This window comes from Python bivittatus, unplaced genomic scaffold (genome assembly GCF_059951505.1).
Source record: "Python bivittatus isolate LINGU-HERP-01145 unplaced genomic scaffold, Pbiv_v1 ctg000080_np1212, whole genome shotgun sequence".
In the NCBI taxonomy this organism is placed as follows: Eukaryota; Metazoa; Chordata; class Lepidosauria; order Squamata; family Pythonidae; genus Python; species Python bivittatus.
Genome location: NW_028277035.1, coordinates 90,152,540 through 90,167,109, shown reverse-complemented (window position 1 = coordinate 90,167,109; position 14,570 = coordinate 90,152,540). Strand labels below are relative to the sequence as shown.

At 40.8% G+C, this 14,570-nt stretch overlaps 1 protein-coding gene across 1 annotated transcript; it reads right to left on the bottom strand.

Moving 5' to 3' along the window:
* Nucleotides 1–2,113: 2,113 nt before the first annotated feature.
* LY6G6F (lymphocyte antigen 6 family member G6F) lies at nt 2,114–13,435 on the bottom strand. The gene is made up of 6 exons (XM_025171484.2): nt 13,138–13,435; nt 12,043–12,318; nt 10,511–10,837; nt 8,770–8,908; nt 4,390–4,427; nt 2,114–3,180 (listed from the first exon to the last, which is right to left on the bottom strand). Exons 1-6 carry the CDS (start codon nt 13,250–13,252, stop codon nt 3,128–3,130), a joined length of 948 nt encoding a protein of 315 aa, XP_025027252.1. The 5' UTR covers nt 13,253–13,435; the 3' UTR covers nt 2,114–3,127.
* Between the last annotated feature and the right edge of the window lie 1,135 nt (nt 13,436–14,570).

Here is a 14,570-nt window from a genome sequence, read left to right as displayed (position 1 = left end):
TGCCTTTCTGCAGGCCAGCCTTTCTCAAAAGGGGTTCTGTGAGAGATCATGATTTAAAACAAGACCATCACTTCTGGTTTCAGGCAGTTACTTAACAGAAATCTTATGTTTGCCTTATGAGTTTTTAAAAGTTAAGAAAGGGAATGAAAGAGATTAACTTCAAAAAAGGTAAGCTAAGCATACCTACCTGTTGTTCTTTTCCAGAAAGTCCATTTTAGTTTTAAATACAGGTGGTCCTCATTTAACAATTGGGACAGGTAACTCCATTGCTAAGTGACACCGTCATTAAGTGAAACATCACATGACTATGCCTGACTTATGACATCAGTTCTGCTGCAGTTGTTAAGCAAATTACCCACAGTTGTTACGTGAGACATCATGTGACTGTGACTTGCGACTTCCTGCTGGCTTCCCCACTGACTTTGCTTGTTGACAGCAAGCTGTGAAGTTCGCAAATGGCAATCACATGACCGTGGGATGTTGCAAGGGTTGTAAATGCGAGCCAGTTTTAAACTGACTGAATGCCAATCACGTTACCAAGGGGATGCTGCAACAGTCGTAAATTCAAGGACCTGTCATAAAGCTACTTTTTCAGGGTTGTCATAAGTTCAAACAGTGACTAAACAGGGCAGTTGTTAACCGAGGACTACCTGTAGGGGAAAAAAATATGCTTACATGTACCGTTCCTCATTAGCATCTTGTGATAAGACTTTCAGCCCTACGTAGCTAAGATTAAAAAAGGGGGGGGCATACCTCTCCTCTACCTACATTATGACTTGCATTACAGGTGATATCCTGGGGGGTGGGGGAACCAAATGAACAGAGTAGACTAATGATGGCCAAAAAGAGAGCCAGTTTGGTCTAGTGGTGAAGGCACCCGGCTAGGAAGCAGGAGACGGTGAGTTCTAGTCCCGCCTTAGGCACGAAAGCCGGCTGGGTGACTTTGGGCCAGTCACTGTCTCTCTGAGCCCAACTCACGTCACAGGGTGGTTGTGGTGGGGAAAACAGGAGGAGGAAGGAGTACTAGGTATGTTTGCTGCCTTGAGTTATTTAATTTAATAATAAAGGCAGGATAAAAATCTAAAAAAAAAAAATAAACAGATGCCCAGAAAAATATCATTTTCTACTCAAAAGAGCATTGACAATTATTATTGGACTGTTAGGTCTAAAACTTACTGATCTTGCTAATGTTATTAGGAGCTGTAGATATAGCAATTTGCACGAAGGGGTTCACGGAGACCTGAAAATTAATTCAATCCAGGGTGAAAAGGTTGAGAACTGCTGCTTTAGGCTAAGAACTTCCTTTTACCCCCCCATTTTTCCCATTCATGCTTCCAGGCACAGCTTCTTTTGCTCCTTTCCTTTCTTGTTGCCCCATCTGTGAATCAGTCTTGCACCCCAAAAACACCACAGCTTTTTATACCTTACCCAAACTCCAAATTTCATTTCTACTCTTTGGAATAAACCCCACACCACCCTTTCTGACTTCCTTACTGACTCCAATCTAACAAACAGCCTATTACCTGTGCCAGTGAGTGTAGGGTTTGCTCCCTGTTTATGTACAATAGCTTGCCCTGCCAGTGTTGGTAAGAGTGTGGTTTTCTCCTTGGTAGTTCCTTGATTAGGGTATTGTTCTCTGCTGGTTTGTCTGTCTGGTGTTAATCCCTGCTTATCTGGAAAGGAGGTGTTCTTACCTTTTTGTTTCCTTCTTAGCTTTTTTATTGTCTCTTTTGAATGGTGGGTCAGTGTGGTTTATGTCTACGTGTCTACTGATGGCTTAAAAGAGAATCACTTCATATCTCAGTAGAAAGAGAGTTAGATCGGGTTAAATTTGGATCCTGGTCTTTTGAAAAACTCTGACCCTCTCTACCAAGCTAACCTGTCCCAGCAATATTTCTTCTACAGAATTGCCATTAGGGTGGCCAGTGTTTAACTCATGTTGGGCTTCTCTGCTTTTAGCTGTTGATCACTGGTTGTATGACCAGATGATATAACTAACTTCCAAGGTTGTGAAAAGGTTCAACTTTCTGATTCCTGCCCATCAAGGGGCAACTGAAGACACAGCTCAGCTAGCGGAGGGTAGAGACTAAGACCAGTTGGTTCCCTTACATTTTAATATCCTATGTTGAAAAGATGGTCATCCTAAGTATGTTCCATGGTGCTACATGGGAAATTATTAAAGTGAAAAACCAGAAAAATGTATTTCATACTGGAAGAAGTTCCTTATTGGAGAACTCCCATCCTTGAATCCATAATAGAGCAATTCAGACCATGACTGACCATTTTAGAAGAACATCTACATCCAAATCAGAGTCTCCACTCAGTATCTTTTCCCTGTTGCAGCTACACACAACATAAATATGCCCAGACAACCTTTTTTTTCTACATCCCACAATATTATTTTTATTTAGTCTGCAGTTCATGAGTAAGATGGGCTGAAGTAATCCTTAACCGTACTGATATTAAAATAGTATTTCCCCTCTATTTTCAACATCACCCGAGGGCAGCTTCGAAGTGTGCAAAATCCATTGGAGAAGGCAGGTGTCTGCTCTGCAGTGACTTGAAACAGAGGCAGGAGAGGGATCGGCCGTGGAGACAGCAAATGTCATGCCTATATTGTTTTTGCTGACTCAAAGATGGGTGGAGGGTGCTTTGACGCAGATGTGGGGGAATCCTTCCAGAAACCCAAGCTTTTGTTTTTTGACCTACCCACTCTGGTGTCTTCCTGAGGTGCTGCACTAAATCAACACATCTTCCCCAAACAACCTAGACAGTACATCAGTGTTTCTCAACCTTGGCCACTTGAAGGTGTGTGGACCACAACTCCCAGAATTCCCCAGCCAGCAAAGCAAAGATCAAAGCTGGCTGGGGAATTCTGGGAGTTGAGGTCCACACATCTTTAAGTGGCCAAGGTTGAGAAACACTGCAGTAGATGTTGGGAGCTACAATCCAGGAGAGCTAATCAGAGAATTAAAAACAGTCTGGCAGGATAGAAAGAACACATAAAGGCCCAGAAAAACATTGATCTTGGAAAATGTAACATTGCTCAAGAGTTGCTGGGTTTGGTCCAGGATTGTTTGACTCCGTGAGAACCGAAATGTTTCCTTTGTCGCAGCAGCAGATCCAATCAGGTCCTGACATTCTCGTAGAGCTGTGGTGAGTATTCGGACATGGGGACATCTGTAATCAGCAGAGGCAGCAGCATGAGTAAGCCCGTTTGCACTGCCCAATTAAAAGTTAGCATGTTGCTCCAAACTAACCCAAACTCTGCATCCTTAAAATAGGAATTTTATAAATGGAACCAATGATGCAATAGGAGATGTTTGCTTCCTTTGCCAATTTTTTTCCTCCTTTTGCTCAAAGGGCAGAACATGAAGCTTAAAGTCTTAAAGCTACTTCCCCCCCCCCTTTTTTTTTAAGGGCTTCTGGAAGAGTCTGCGTCCTCCTGGCGGAGAACTAATCAGATTTGTAATTAAATGGCTGCATATCTGTATCCCTTTATGTTTATCTTTAACTATCCAACTACCGAGAGATTACTAAACATTTATTTGCAGCCCAAAAATAAAGGGCCCAGATTTTCACAATGATGGCCTTTCAGAGATCATGATCTGCAATTTCTGTCCTGTCTAGGGTGCCACATGGGGAAGGGAGCATTTGTCACCGTGCAAACTAGGAAACTATAGTATTTCAGGTTGTGGCATTTCAGATGCAAGAAGTTAACATTTTATGCATGGTGAAACTGCAGAATACGTATGAATTCCACGTCAAAAGCAAATTTTGTGTATGTTGCACAGTGAAACTGCAGAATACATATAAATTCCACATGCGAAAACAAATTTCACATACGATGCATGCTGAAACTGCAGAATGCATATGACTTCCACAAGCAAAACCAAATTTCACATATGATGCATGATGAAACTTCGGGACATATAAAGCCTCAGTTGCTAAAATGCATCGATCTGCTCAGCGAGGGACATGAAGCGTACAATGTCTCTTCACTGATAACACTGTTGCATCCTGCCCTTCCTGTTGGTTCTGATTCAGATAAACCAGAAGCAGTTTGCCACAATACTCCTTCAGATGCTGATACAGCTGAGAGCAGGTGATATGGTTAAATGCTCCTCACCAGAAATCCAATTCTTTGAACACAGGCTACCAAGCTAATTAGGAAGAATCATTCTGACCAGCCTTCTCAGTAAGGTCAGCCCACATATTTCATCCTCAGCAACTCTAATTTAAGAGATCTTTTTCCTCAACACTCCAGAATTCAACGATCTGGGTTTTCTCTCCAATCTGATATTCTTCTCTCAAGCTTCGTTCCCTTTTGAACAGAATCTAGGCATCCAAAAACAGAGGCAGGCAAGCTGAGAAAATCAGAGCACCTACCTTTACTCAGCTTCTCAAGATGGTCTGGGTACTTCTGGCTGGAAGAAGGGATTGCAAAAATTAGCACAACCCAGAGTGAAGATTTGCATCAAGGGTCCTCTACTGGCCAAAAGGCCCTCTACTGGCCATAGCAGATGCTATGCTAAACTCCTTGGAGGGTATTTTCAGGACAAAAAAAGCAATAAATAAATGCTTCCATAACCTCATGGGAAGGAAGGAAGGAAGGAAGGAAGGAAGGAAGGAAGGAAGGAAGGAAGGAAGGAAGGAAGGAAGGAAGGAAGGAAGGAAGGAAGGAAGGAAGGAAGGAAGGAAGGAAGGAAGGAAGGAAGGAAGGAAGGGTTTTCAAGTTGCCAGTTGTCCTAAAGTATTGCATGAAATGAACAAGGCAGCCAGCATCTGGTACTCTCCAAATGTGTGTTGGCTAGCGATAATAGGAGCTGTAGAATAAGACATTTAGGACTTGCTGGGTGGGGAAGGCTGACATAAAGATCTGGGAACACAGGACCTGAAGGCCTTAACTTTTCTGCAGACTCCTAAACTGTGTCTCTGGACATCCCAAAATTAATATTATAAACTAATAAAACTCTAAAATTCTTGTAATACAGCCTAATCTCATAAGATTTCAGGGAAGAATTTCAAGTTCATAAAATCATAGAGTAGAAGGGACCTTAGAGGACTTGTAATCCCACTTCTGTTTGAAGACTTACAATGAAGGAGAATCTCATGGGGCAAACCAGTTCACTGGCTGTCAGCTCATATATGGTGGAAGTTCCTAGCTGGAATCTACTTTCTGTAGTTTCAACCATTCATTCTAGTCCTGCCTTCTGGGACAACAGAGAATAAATCAGTCCCCTCTTTTGTTGTGACAACCTTCTAGAGCAGTGTTTCTCAACCTCAGCAACTTTAAAATAGGTGGACTTCAACTCCCAGAATTCCCCAGCCAGCCATGTTGAATAATTGAAAACTATTATCACTCCTATTGGTCACCTCTTCTGTAAATTAAACATATCCAGATCATTCATTCATTCATTCCTTCATTTGATTTATGTAGTTGCCCATCTCACATAAATGGCTCTAATTGTTCCTCATAAGGCTTGATTCTCCCCCATGGTCCAACTGACTTTCATTTTTCCTTCCCAGACATAGAACACGATATTTCTTCCTGTTCAGTTCCATCCATGACTCCATCCCTGATTCCATGTTGCCTGTTCTAACAACAGCTGTCTGTGGTCCCAAGGTGAACACAGAGCTAATATACCAAACAATAATCGCAACAGAGACTTTGTCCTGGGTAGGAACATGGTTCCAGAACTTTGCATCTATATACATAGGGATGTGCTTCAACACTAAAATAAATTCCAGTCTTGTTTCAACACTTTGGAACATAGATCAGTTTGGTATTGGGCCCCTTTGGAAGATACCCACAGTTTCTTGGTCCAAATCAGAACTTTGCTAGAAAAGTCAAAGAGACATGGCTCCTGTTGACCATAATGGGGAATGAGTGAACAATTTTAACCCCTGTATTCTCTCCATAAAGTAATTCTATACATTTTGTGTAGATGGAAAGAAATCTACCCTCCTGATGTTAAAGAATGGATTCAAGATAGGTGTTCTTTATCAACTTCTTTACATTCTAAAAAGGATAAGATGGAATTTCTATATAGTCTAGATCAGTGTTTCTCAACCTTGGCAGCTTGAAGAGGTGTGGATTCAACCCCCAGAATTCCCCAGCCAGCAAAGCTGGCTGGGGAATTCTGGGAGTTGAGTCCACACCTCTTCAAGTTGCCAAGGTTGCGAAACACAAGTCTAGATTTAATAAGTTTAAAGATTGAATTAATTTTATATTAATATCATATGGGTCCTTTTTTCCCTTTCGTTTCTTTATCAGTTTAGTTTAATCCTTATAAGTTACGTATGGTTTCGTTGTGTTCTCACTGATGCATTATTCTTTTGGAGGGTTCCATTTCACTAATATTTTTTTTAAAAAATTGAAAAAAAAACCAGGTATTTTCTAAAAGAAGTTGATGTAATGGGTAAGCCTTGTCCCCTTTTCAAAGCGGAATATATTTGACCTCTTCTTTCACAGTTTGGGTCTCTTTCTTTTTATAATTTTACAAAAAACCCCAACAAGTGAGTCTTTTTTTTAAATTGGATGACATTTTTAGGCATTGTTGTTCCTCAGGGACTGAAACTAATCAATGCCAGGCATACTCGTGCGTGTGTGCAAGGACAGTCTAGTAATGGGTGAATTTATAAAAGAATTGTCTTTATGATTTGAAGGCAACTTACATAAATGGCACACATCATCAAGATGGTTTTTATTTATATTTCAAATTTAGTCACCACCCATCTCATTCCAAGAGCGACTAGAAAAGCAGAGAAGAGTGACAAAGCTGGTGAGGGGCTTGGAGGCTAAAACCTACAGTATGAACAGTTAAAGGAACTGTTTAATCTAAAGAAAAGGAGTCAGGATAGCCCTTCCAAAATTTGGAGGGCTATTATAGGGAAGAGAGAGTGGATTTATTCTCCATAGCTCCTAAATGTACGACAGGAGCCAACGGGTGGAAGCTTGATAGGGAGAGATCCAAACTTGAAATAAGGCATACAAATTTAATAATAAATAAATAAAATAAAGGAGGAATCTCCTGATTGTGACAACCATTAAGCAATGGAATAGCTTACTTCCTGAAGTAACAGGTACTTCATCACTGGAGGTTTTCAAGCAAAAGATAGACTGCCATGAGGATTCCTGTCCTGGACATGGGGTGGGACTAGGAGACTTCCAAGGTCCATTCCAACCCTAAGATTTTGTTTGTTTATCATATTTGTATAGCAGTCCATCTCACAAAAAAGTGACTCTGGGAAGCATACAACACTCCATTAAAAAGAAAGCCAATAAATACATATAAAACAGACATTATTAAAACTGTAAAAACTATAAGGCACGTGGAACAAGAGAGGATGATGTTAGAGTAGTAAGGAAGCCATTGCAAAATCTCCTGGTCCCCTGGGACCCCCCAGGCCTGATCACATAGCCAAGTCTTGAGGGACTTGCAGAATGTTAAGAGGGATGGGGCTAATCTCACTTCTGGGGGAGAAGGTTCCACAAGGCGGGTGTCATGACAGAGAAGGCCTGCCTCCTGAGACCCACCTAGTGTAGTTCCCTAACAGACAGGACTTGCAGCATGCCCTCTCTGCCAGATCTGATGGGACGGGCAGATGTAACCAGGGAGAAGCAGTCCCTCAGATAACCCGGCCCCATGCCATGAAGGGCTTTAAAAGTCAAAACCAGCACCTTGAATTGGACTGGAAGCAAACTGGCAACCAATGCAGCTCACGGAGCAGAGGTGTAACATGAACCCTTCTAGGGGCACATGTAATTTCCTGTGCCGCTGCATTTTGCACCAGCTGAAGATGCTACGATTCTAAGCGAGCTACAAAATTTCAGACAGACAGAGGCATGCAGTAAGGAGTGTAGTGAATAAAGACCAGTTTGATGCCTTGCTTTTGTCTCTTGCTCAGTTAATGTTCTTCCTTCTATCTCTCTTTCCCAAGTACTGTGACCAGATATCAAATCAAATGAAAACCTTTATTACAGCCTTTAGGCCAGAGAAGTAACCGAATATGAAAAAGCTACGTTATTAGCTGGCTGGGATTTACAGCTATTAATCATTTACTGTGTCCAAAACATGAGGTAATTGATAGCTACCATGATTAATAACCCTTAATTACTTTATGTCCCATGAAGTTGACTTTTAAATCCATCTAAGTGGTGGAACATCACTTTGTCTTGCGAAAATGAATCCCAAAGGTTATTTCTTGGAGGTGATGAGCTCACTTTACCTGATATGTTTAAACAAAAATTCAACAAACCTCAATCAGGGAGGTTTTAATCAAGATTCCTACAATGAGTAGAAGGCTAGATTCAGTAATCTCATTAGTATCTTCAACCTCTTTGATTCTTTGATAAATATCTGTATGATTTCCTTCCTTCCTTCCTTCCTTCCTTCCTTCCTTCCTTCCTTCCTTCCTTCCTTCCTTCCTTCCTTCCTTCCTTCCCTGCACATGCACATGCACATGCACATTATTTTATGGAGATATATTTAAAGAGAAATGTAATGGTGATATTTCAGATGCTAAGAAACTCTTTCCATAGCTGGCTTTTCATGGTTCAAATTGGTTATACTGGGACTTTGTGAAACAGATCATTTGGAGCTGTGAAGCTATGTTTACCCTAAGTGAGATCTGTGATCTGGACCATTTATTCTAGCAATAATATTCTGTGATCTCAGATCAAGATTTTCTTTGCCACCATTATTGTTTACAGATCACTTAATCATAATGTCTTCCCAAGCCCCCATTCATATGATTCCAACTTACCTACAACTCCTTCTCCACAATATCACCAGACTGAGTATGATTAGAAATTGCAATATAACACAAACAGCCAACGGAATCCATGGTCCCCCATTTTTTTTGATTTCTGAGCATTGAGATGATAAACCATCTTTCACTGTCCCTATATCAAGGGAAAGGCAAAAACAGAGGACAGGAGGAGGAAAAAACTCAAATAGTATAACCTTTCGTGGTTTACACATTGAAGATCCCACTATCCCACATTTCTGGTGAGATTACATCAACTCGAACCCTGAAACCTTGGAGAGAGTCAGAACTAGACTAGATGGAATGGTTTGATTCAGAATTCAGTAGCTGCCTAACTTCCAATGTACAGGATTTCTCTGAAGCATTAGAATAAGGTTCTTACCCTCTGATGTCCAAAAGTCTAGTCTCAGGACAAAGCCCGGAACTGATCTGGATAGGACTGTCATCTTCCTCCCAGAAAGTTATAAACTATATAAATATGCTTTCTAATCCTTTATAAGGAGCACTCCTTTCTATCTGTTCCATCACGTCCTCAAACCTAAAATGAAGATACCATTAATGATACCATCACACAGATAACAACTAACAATTTTGCAACTACAGCTTGGGAGAACGCAAGCTCTCTATTTAACTTCTGCATTTTTCAACAGTAGCTGTATCATGCTGAGCCTATTATATGTTTGAATTATAGTATAGAGTGGAGGGATTTGAGGGGAAGGGCATGATTCCCACGTCAGTCTCTGCAATTCTCCCACCTTGTTCACACACACCCCACTCCTCGTCTCCTGTTGGCTCCACAGAAGCTGAGTAGAATTGGAACTTTTCTCCCAATTGGTAATGTAGTATTGTTATCTGTGTGATGGTATCATTAATAGTACCTCCATTTTAGCTTTGAGGAACACTCAGGAACAGGTGGAAGGATAAGAAGTCATATTACAGCTTATAGCTCTCTGGAAGGAAAAGGAATTTAAAAGTCAGATAATGAAAAATAAAGCATCTGTACCATGTTAGGTTGGAGGCAATCAATAAAGTCAACCAACATAAAACAATGTATAGTAGAAAAGGTGTTTTATGTTCAGGAGTATGTGCGGTGAGAAATTTTGGGCCATATTGAGGAGTAGATTGGGTTTTGATAACAAGACTCTTGAATAGTTAACTCTTTGGAAAAATTCTACTCTGAAAACAGGTCTTAAAATGTATTATATTCTAGTAGTGTATAGGAATTTATTAGTAAACCAGTGACTATGGATAAGTTTAATATATAAAGTAGCTTTCTTTCTTTTCTTTCTTTTTTCCTTTGAGTTTTTTATCGTTTGCTTTGCTTTTGGTTTCTATTATTTTTTTTCTTTAAGTTTAAAGATTGTTTAATTGTGGGTTTTTTAGTGTATTTAGGTGATCTGTCAATATGCTGTGTTTTGTATTTTGAATAATAATGATAACAATGATCAACATAAAACCATAGAAATAATAAACTTCAAAATATATGAACAGACAAAGCACAATTAATTCATAATAAATAAAAATTGTGGGAGGATCTTTTTTTCCCCAAAGACTGTTGGGTTTCTGCAAAACATGGGGATTCCTTAGCGGCAAGACTTTCTCTTTTTCATATACTGTAGGTGGCACTGTTTGACTAGAAAAGAAATACTGTAGTACTTATACCCCAGACTTTAGAAACAGAAGGACTGATCTCCAAAAGAGCTAAAATATTCTAAAATATTCAGGAGGAGAAACTTACCCTGGAAAGAAGGCTGTGAAGTACTACAAGTACAGAAATCATCATTATTCGTCAACCTGAACATGATTTCAGTCCTCAGAGAAAAGCGACATTTGATATGCTTCTCCTTGTTTTTCTTCAAAGCCTCTTTTTTCCAGCAAACGTGGAGCAGAGAGGCCCTTTTCCCCTTAAATATGCTGGATCTTCCCATTTGGTCTCCTTCCAGGATTTGCTTCCTACCTTCCCACCAGGTTATCACATCTCTGTAGAGTTCATTAGCTGGGAAAAGGCAGGTCAAGACATAGCACACACTATGGGCCTGGTTGGGCTCCAACATCTGCTTACTTCCTGGGAGAGAAAAGTTCAACAAGAAATTAGAGTAGAGAATTGCAGAAGGAGTAGACCTGGCACTGGATGGGGTCCAGTAGAAGCCCGCAACCTTTTGTCCCACTGTTGATATTCTGAGAATGTCTGGTTGGAACTCAAAGAAAATGTCTGCCATGGATGTCTTGCCCATTCACAAAACAGCTGCCACAGTGGAAGTGCCAGTCACAAAACACCAAATTACCACAGGACAACTGGGCAATGTTGCATTTTATCATTCCTTCAGCCCACAGGGATATTCACTATTAACTCCAGGTTCTCTTTGTCTTTTTCTCTGGGCATGGACAAAGCAGTGAGATGCAGACACCAGCCATTTTAAAGCATGTCCGGAGAGGCCCCTGTGGAATCCAAGGGCATTCTTAGAAATAAAGATGATTTGGAAGATTAGCACTTTGATTTGCAGCTTGTCAATCTCTTTTTGAAAATGTTGTTTAAAATTAAAGTGCATAGGGAGTCAGGGGTCTGGTGGATGCCAAGGGCAGGCTCTATGGGCACTTTGGGGAAGCCAGGGTTAGAGATAGGAGAAAGCAGGAGAACATTCCTGGCCTAGCCAAATGGATGATCCTCAAAGCAGATATTGAGAAGAAAGAAGGTAAGTCAGTGGGAACCTGGGATTGCTTTTAAACTACAATGCCCAGAAATTTTACTCCTGTCTTAAACATATTATCAGATAAACTTTTGTAAACTATAGTTTGCTTCATAAAAGTTTATGCCATAATAAAGTGGTTAAGCTTTAATCAGGGTCTGGTTTACTTCCAGGTAGACCAAGGCAGTTGCCTCAGGCAATGGTTTGGAGGTAGCAAGAAAGGACAGCAAGTTGCCAATTATTTAATTCCTAAATATTGAAATATTTTCTGCCCAGGAGAGGCTGCAGAAATCTCAATCAGTGGGATTTTCTGCCTCTGGTGCCAAGATAACTTGGCTGGCCTGGGGTACCCATCCATCTGGTGGCAAGTGGAGAAAAGCTGCCACTTTCTGCTGCATCTTAGCCTGCAAATGTCTTGAGCATATCAAGCCCTGGTTGTTAAAAACAACACCCCCACCGCTCTGGAGTTCCTATTTTTGGAGACCTGCTACATTTAACCTAATCTCTATCTCAGGCATACCGATTCTTAACCCTTAAAGCTGTTATCTGGATTTTAGTATCTTTCAAATGGTACTTCACCTACCTGTCACAACCACAAGATCATAAAAATGGTTCATGTCGCACCAATAACGACCTGTGTCATTGTCCATCACATGATTAAATCGAAGTGAGTTATTTTGAAGCATCTCGAGCTGGCTCCAGGCAACTGGCCAACGCTTTATATTGCTGTTGGAGAATTTGCTGAAGAGGAGAGTTGTTTGGCCTTGTTGGACAAAGTACCAGGATATTTTTTGAGTACTGGAACAAAATGGACATGGGCAGGGCAACTCTGGGGAAGAGCCTTTCTCTGCGTACATAACTATGAGGAGAAAAGACATCATTAGGCCCCCAAACCTAAGAAGGTATTGACCAGCAAAAAGACAGGCAAGCTATGGCCCATTGACAGAATCACAATTGGTCTAGGAAACAGCCCTCGCCTGGCATTGCCTACAGTGACTAGTAGCCAACTGGACCCTTTTGCTTCATATTAGCTACAATGACTAGTAGCTAGTGGCTGTCCAAGGAAGTTTTTCCAGCCCTTCCTGGAGATGTTAAGTGACCTGAAGCCTCCTGTGGGTATTCTACTACTGGACGGTTATCTTTCCCATCCTTTCTGGCTCAGTGTCCTCTCCAACCCGGTGCCCTCTAGATGTGCTTGAGAATAGTTCCCAGCATCCTGCAGAAGAACAGAATCTTAGAATGGAATAGAATGGAATTTTTTGGAACCGATCTTGGAGATTAGCTAGCCCAGCCTCCTCCCCATTGCAGGAATACACAACTACAGCATCCCTGACAGATGACCATCCAGCTTCTCTTTAAACACCCCCAGCCAACCAGAATCCACCACCTTTTGAGAAAATCTGTTCCGTTACTGAACAGCTCTTGGATGATGTCCTCAACATCTGGAGGGTTCTAAATTGGAGATGGTGAGTCAAGCCAGTCTTCTTATTCTGAGAACATGTCTCAGTTCTCTCTTCTATCCCACCCCCTCACCCAACATTACCTTCTGGGTGCCTCCAATTCTAAATTCACAAGTTATAAATTCAGGGGAGCCCCAATTCTTACTTATCTGTATTTATGCTGCATTTTCAGCATCTTTCCCAATCTAAGAGGTAAACAAAATTCAGATCGTTCTTACTGTTGGCATCACAGAGTTGGACAAGTAAGAAGAGAGTGGCCAGAACAGCTGCGACAGCCCTGGGAGTTCGAGCACCAGCATCCATTTCAGAGGAGAGATTCTTCCAGAGGAACATTATACGAAAAAACCATTGGACTAAACTGGCTCTTTGCTCTGATCCATCGGAGGTCCTTCTTTTGCATCCCCAGCATTATCTGTTAGGTTATATTTATGTTATTTCTAAAACACAGTCATGATAAAGTGTCAAAGAAAAGCAAAGAACATGAACATCCAACCACATCTACATCCGGCACACCCAGAGGATGACAGATGGTGGAGCTTATCAAAAGGACATGAAATGGACTATGAAGGGAAGTAGTACGGAATGAGAGAGATTATATATGCCTGACATTTAATTACCATTTAATTACCATTTAGTCATTAACTCCCTCAAGTGATCATTTTTTAAAATATGGCTATTATTATTATTATTTTAAGATACTTTACATTTTGTAATTCTGAGCCACCCCTCAGCAATTTGCAGCGACTCATTTGAACAAATAATACATTTGGATATATATTAATTTACTTCCAAAAGGACAGAACAGACTTCTGACGATGATAGCAAAGGAGAAGCAGATATTTTATTACTACTCCATGCTAGTCCAGGAGAACTGCTAACCCTGCCTCCCCACAGGACGGTTTTTAGGAGGCTACAGAAGAAAAAGAAATGTGAAGAAGCAATTGCTTTCTCTCTTCCTTCACTTGGAGCATCCCGTCAGTGTCAACTCATCTGTGGGGGCTCTAGCTCACGTTCAGTGCTATGGTTCACTGTTTGTAATGCTTTATCTTGTCCTGACCCACATGCACTTTGGTATAGCCTTCAGGACACCGATATAGTACCTTAACTAGGTTTATTTCCAGGGGTTTCGGATCATTTACAAGGTTTTCTATTTCTTTTACCCTGACCTCCCTCTGAGCAACCCAAGATAAAGTCTCATAAATGATTTGCTTTAGAGATTATGCTCCAAAAGAGGGTAAATATAATAAAATTTAAGACTCAGAAGTCCACGTAAACTCTGGCTGTCTCATTTTCCACATCCCCCAGAAGTAGCCTTGTCCTGACCAAGACACTGGTCATACAAGAAAATCAACTTGTTAGTCAGGGAAACATGATGAAACGTGTTTTGTATGTGTGATTTACTTTTGCAATTCATCAGCCAGGAGGAAGATAAGATGGATCCCCATTTTCTTTTCCTGTCAGACAGCAGACAACAGGAGCTGCGGTTTTAAAAAAAGAGCTCTGTTGGCTAAAATATGATATATTTTAGTTCTGCCACCCCTGAATACTAAATATTGAACTCCAACACAATTGGAGGACATCATCACACTAGAGAAAGTTATTTTAACTATTAGCTGCTAATTCAAACACTGAGGTTTTGTTTATTTATTTA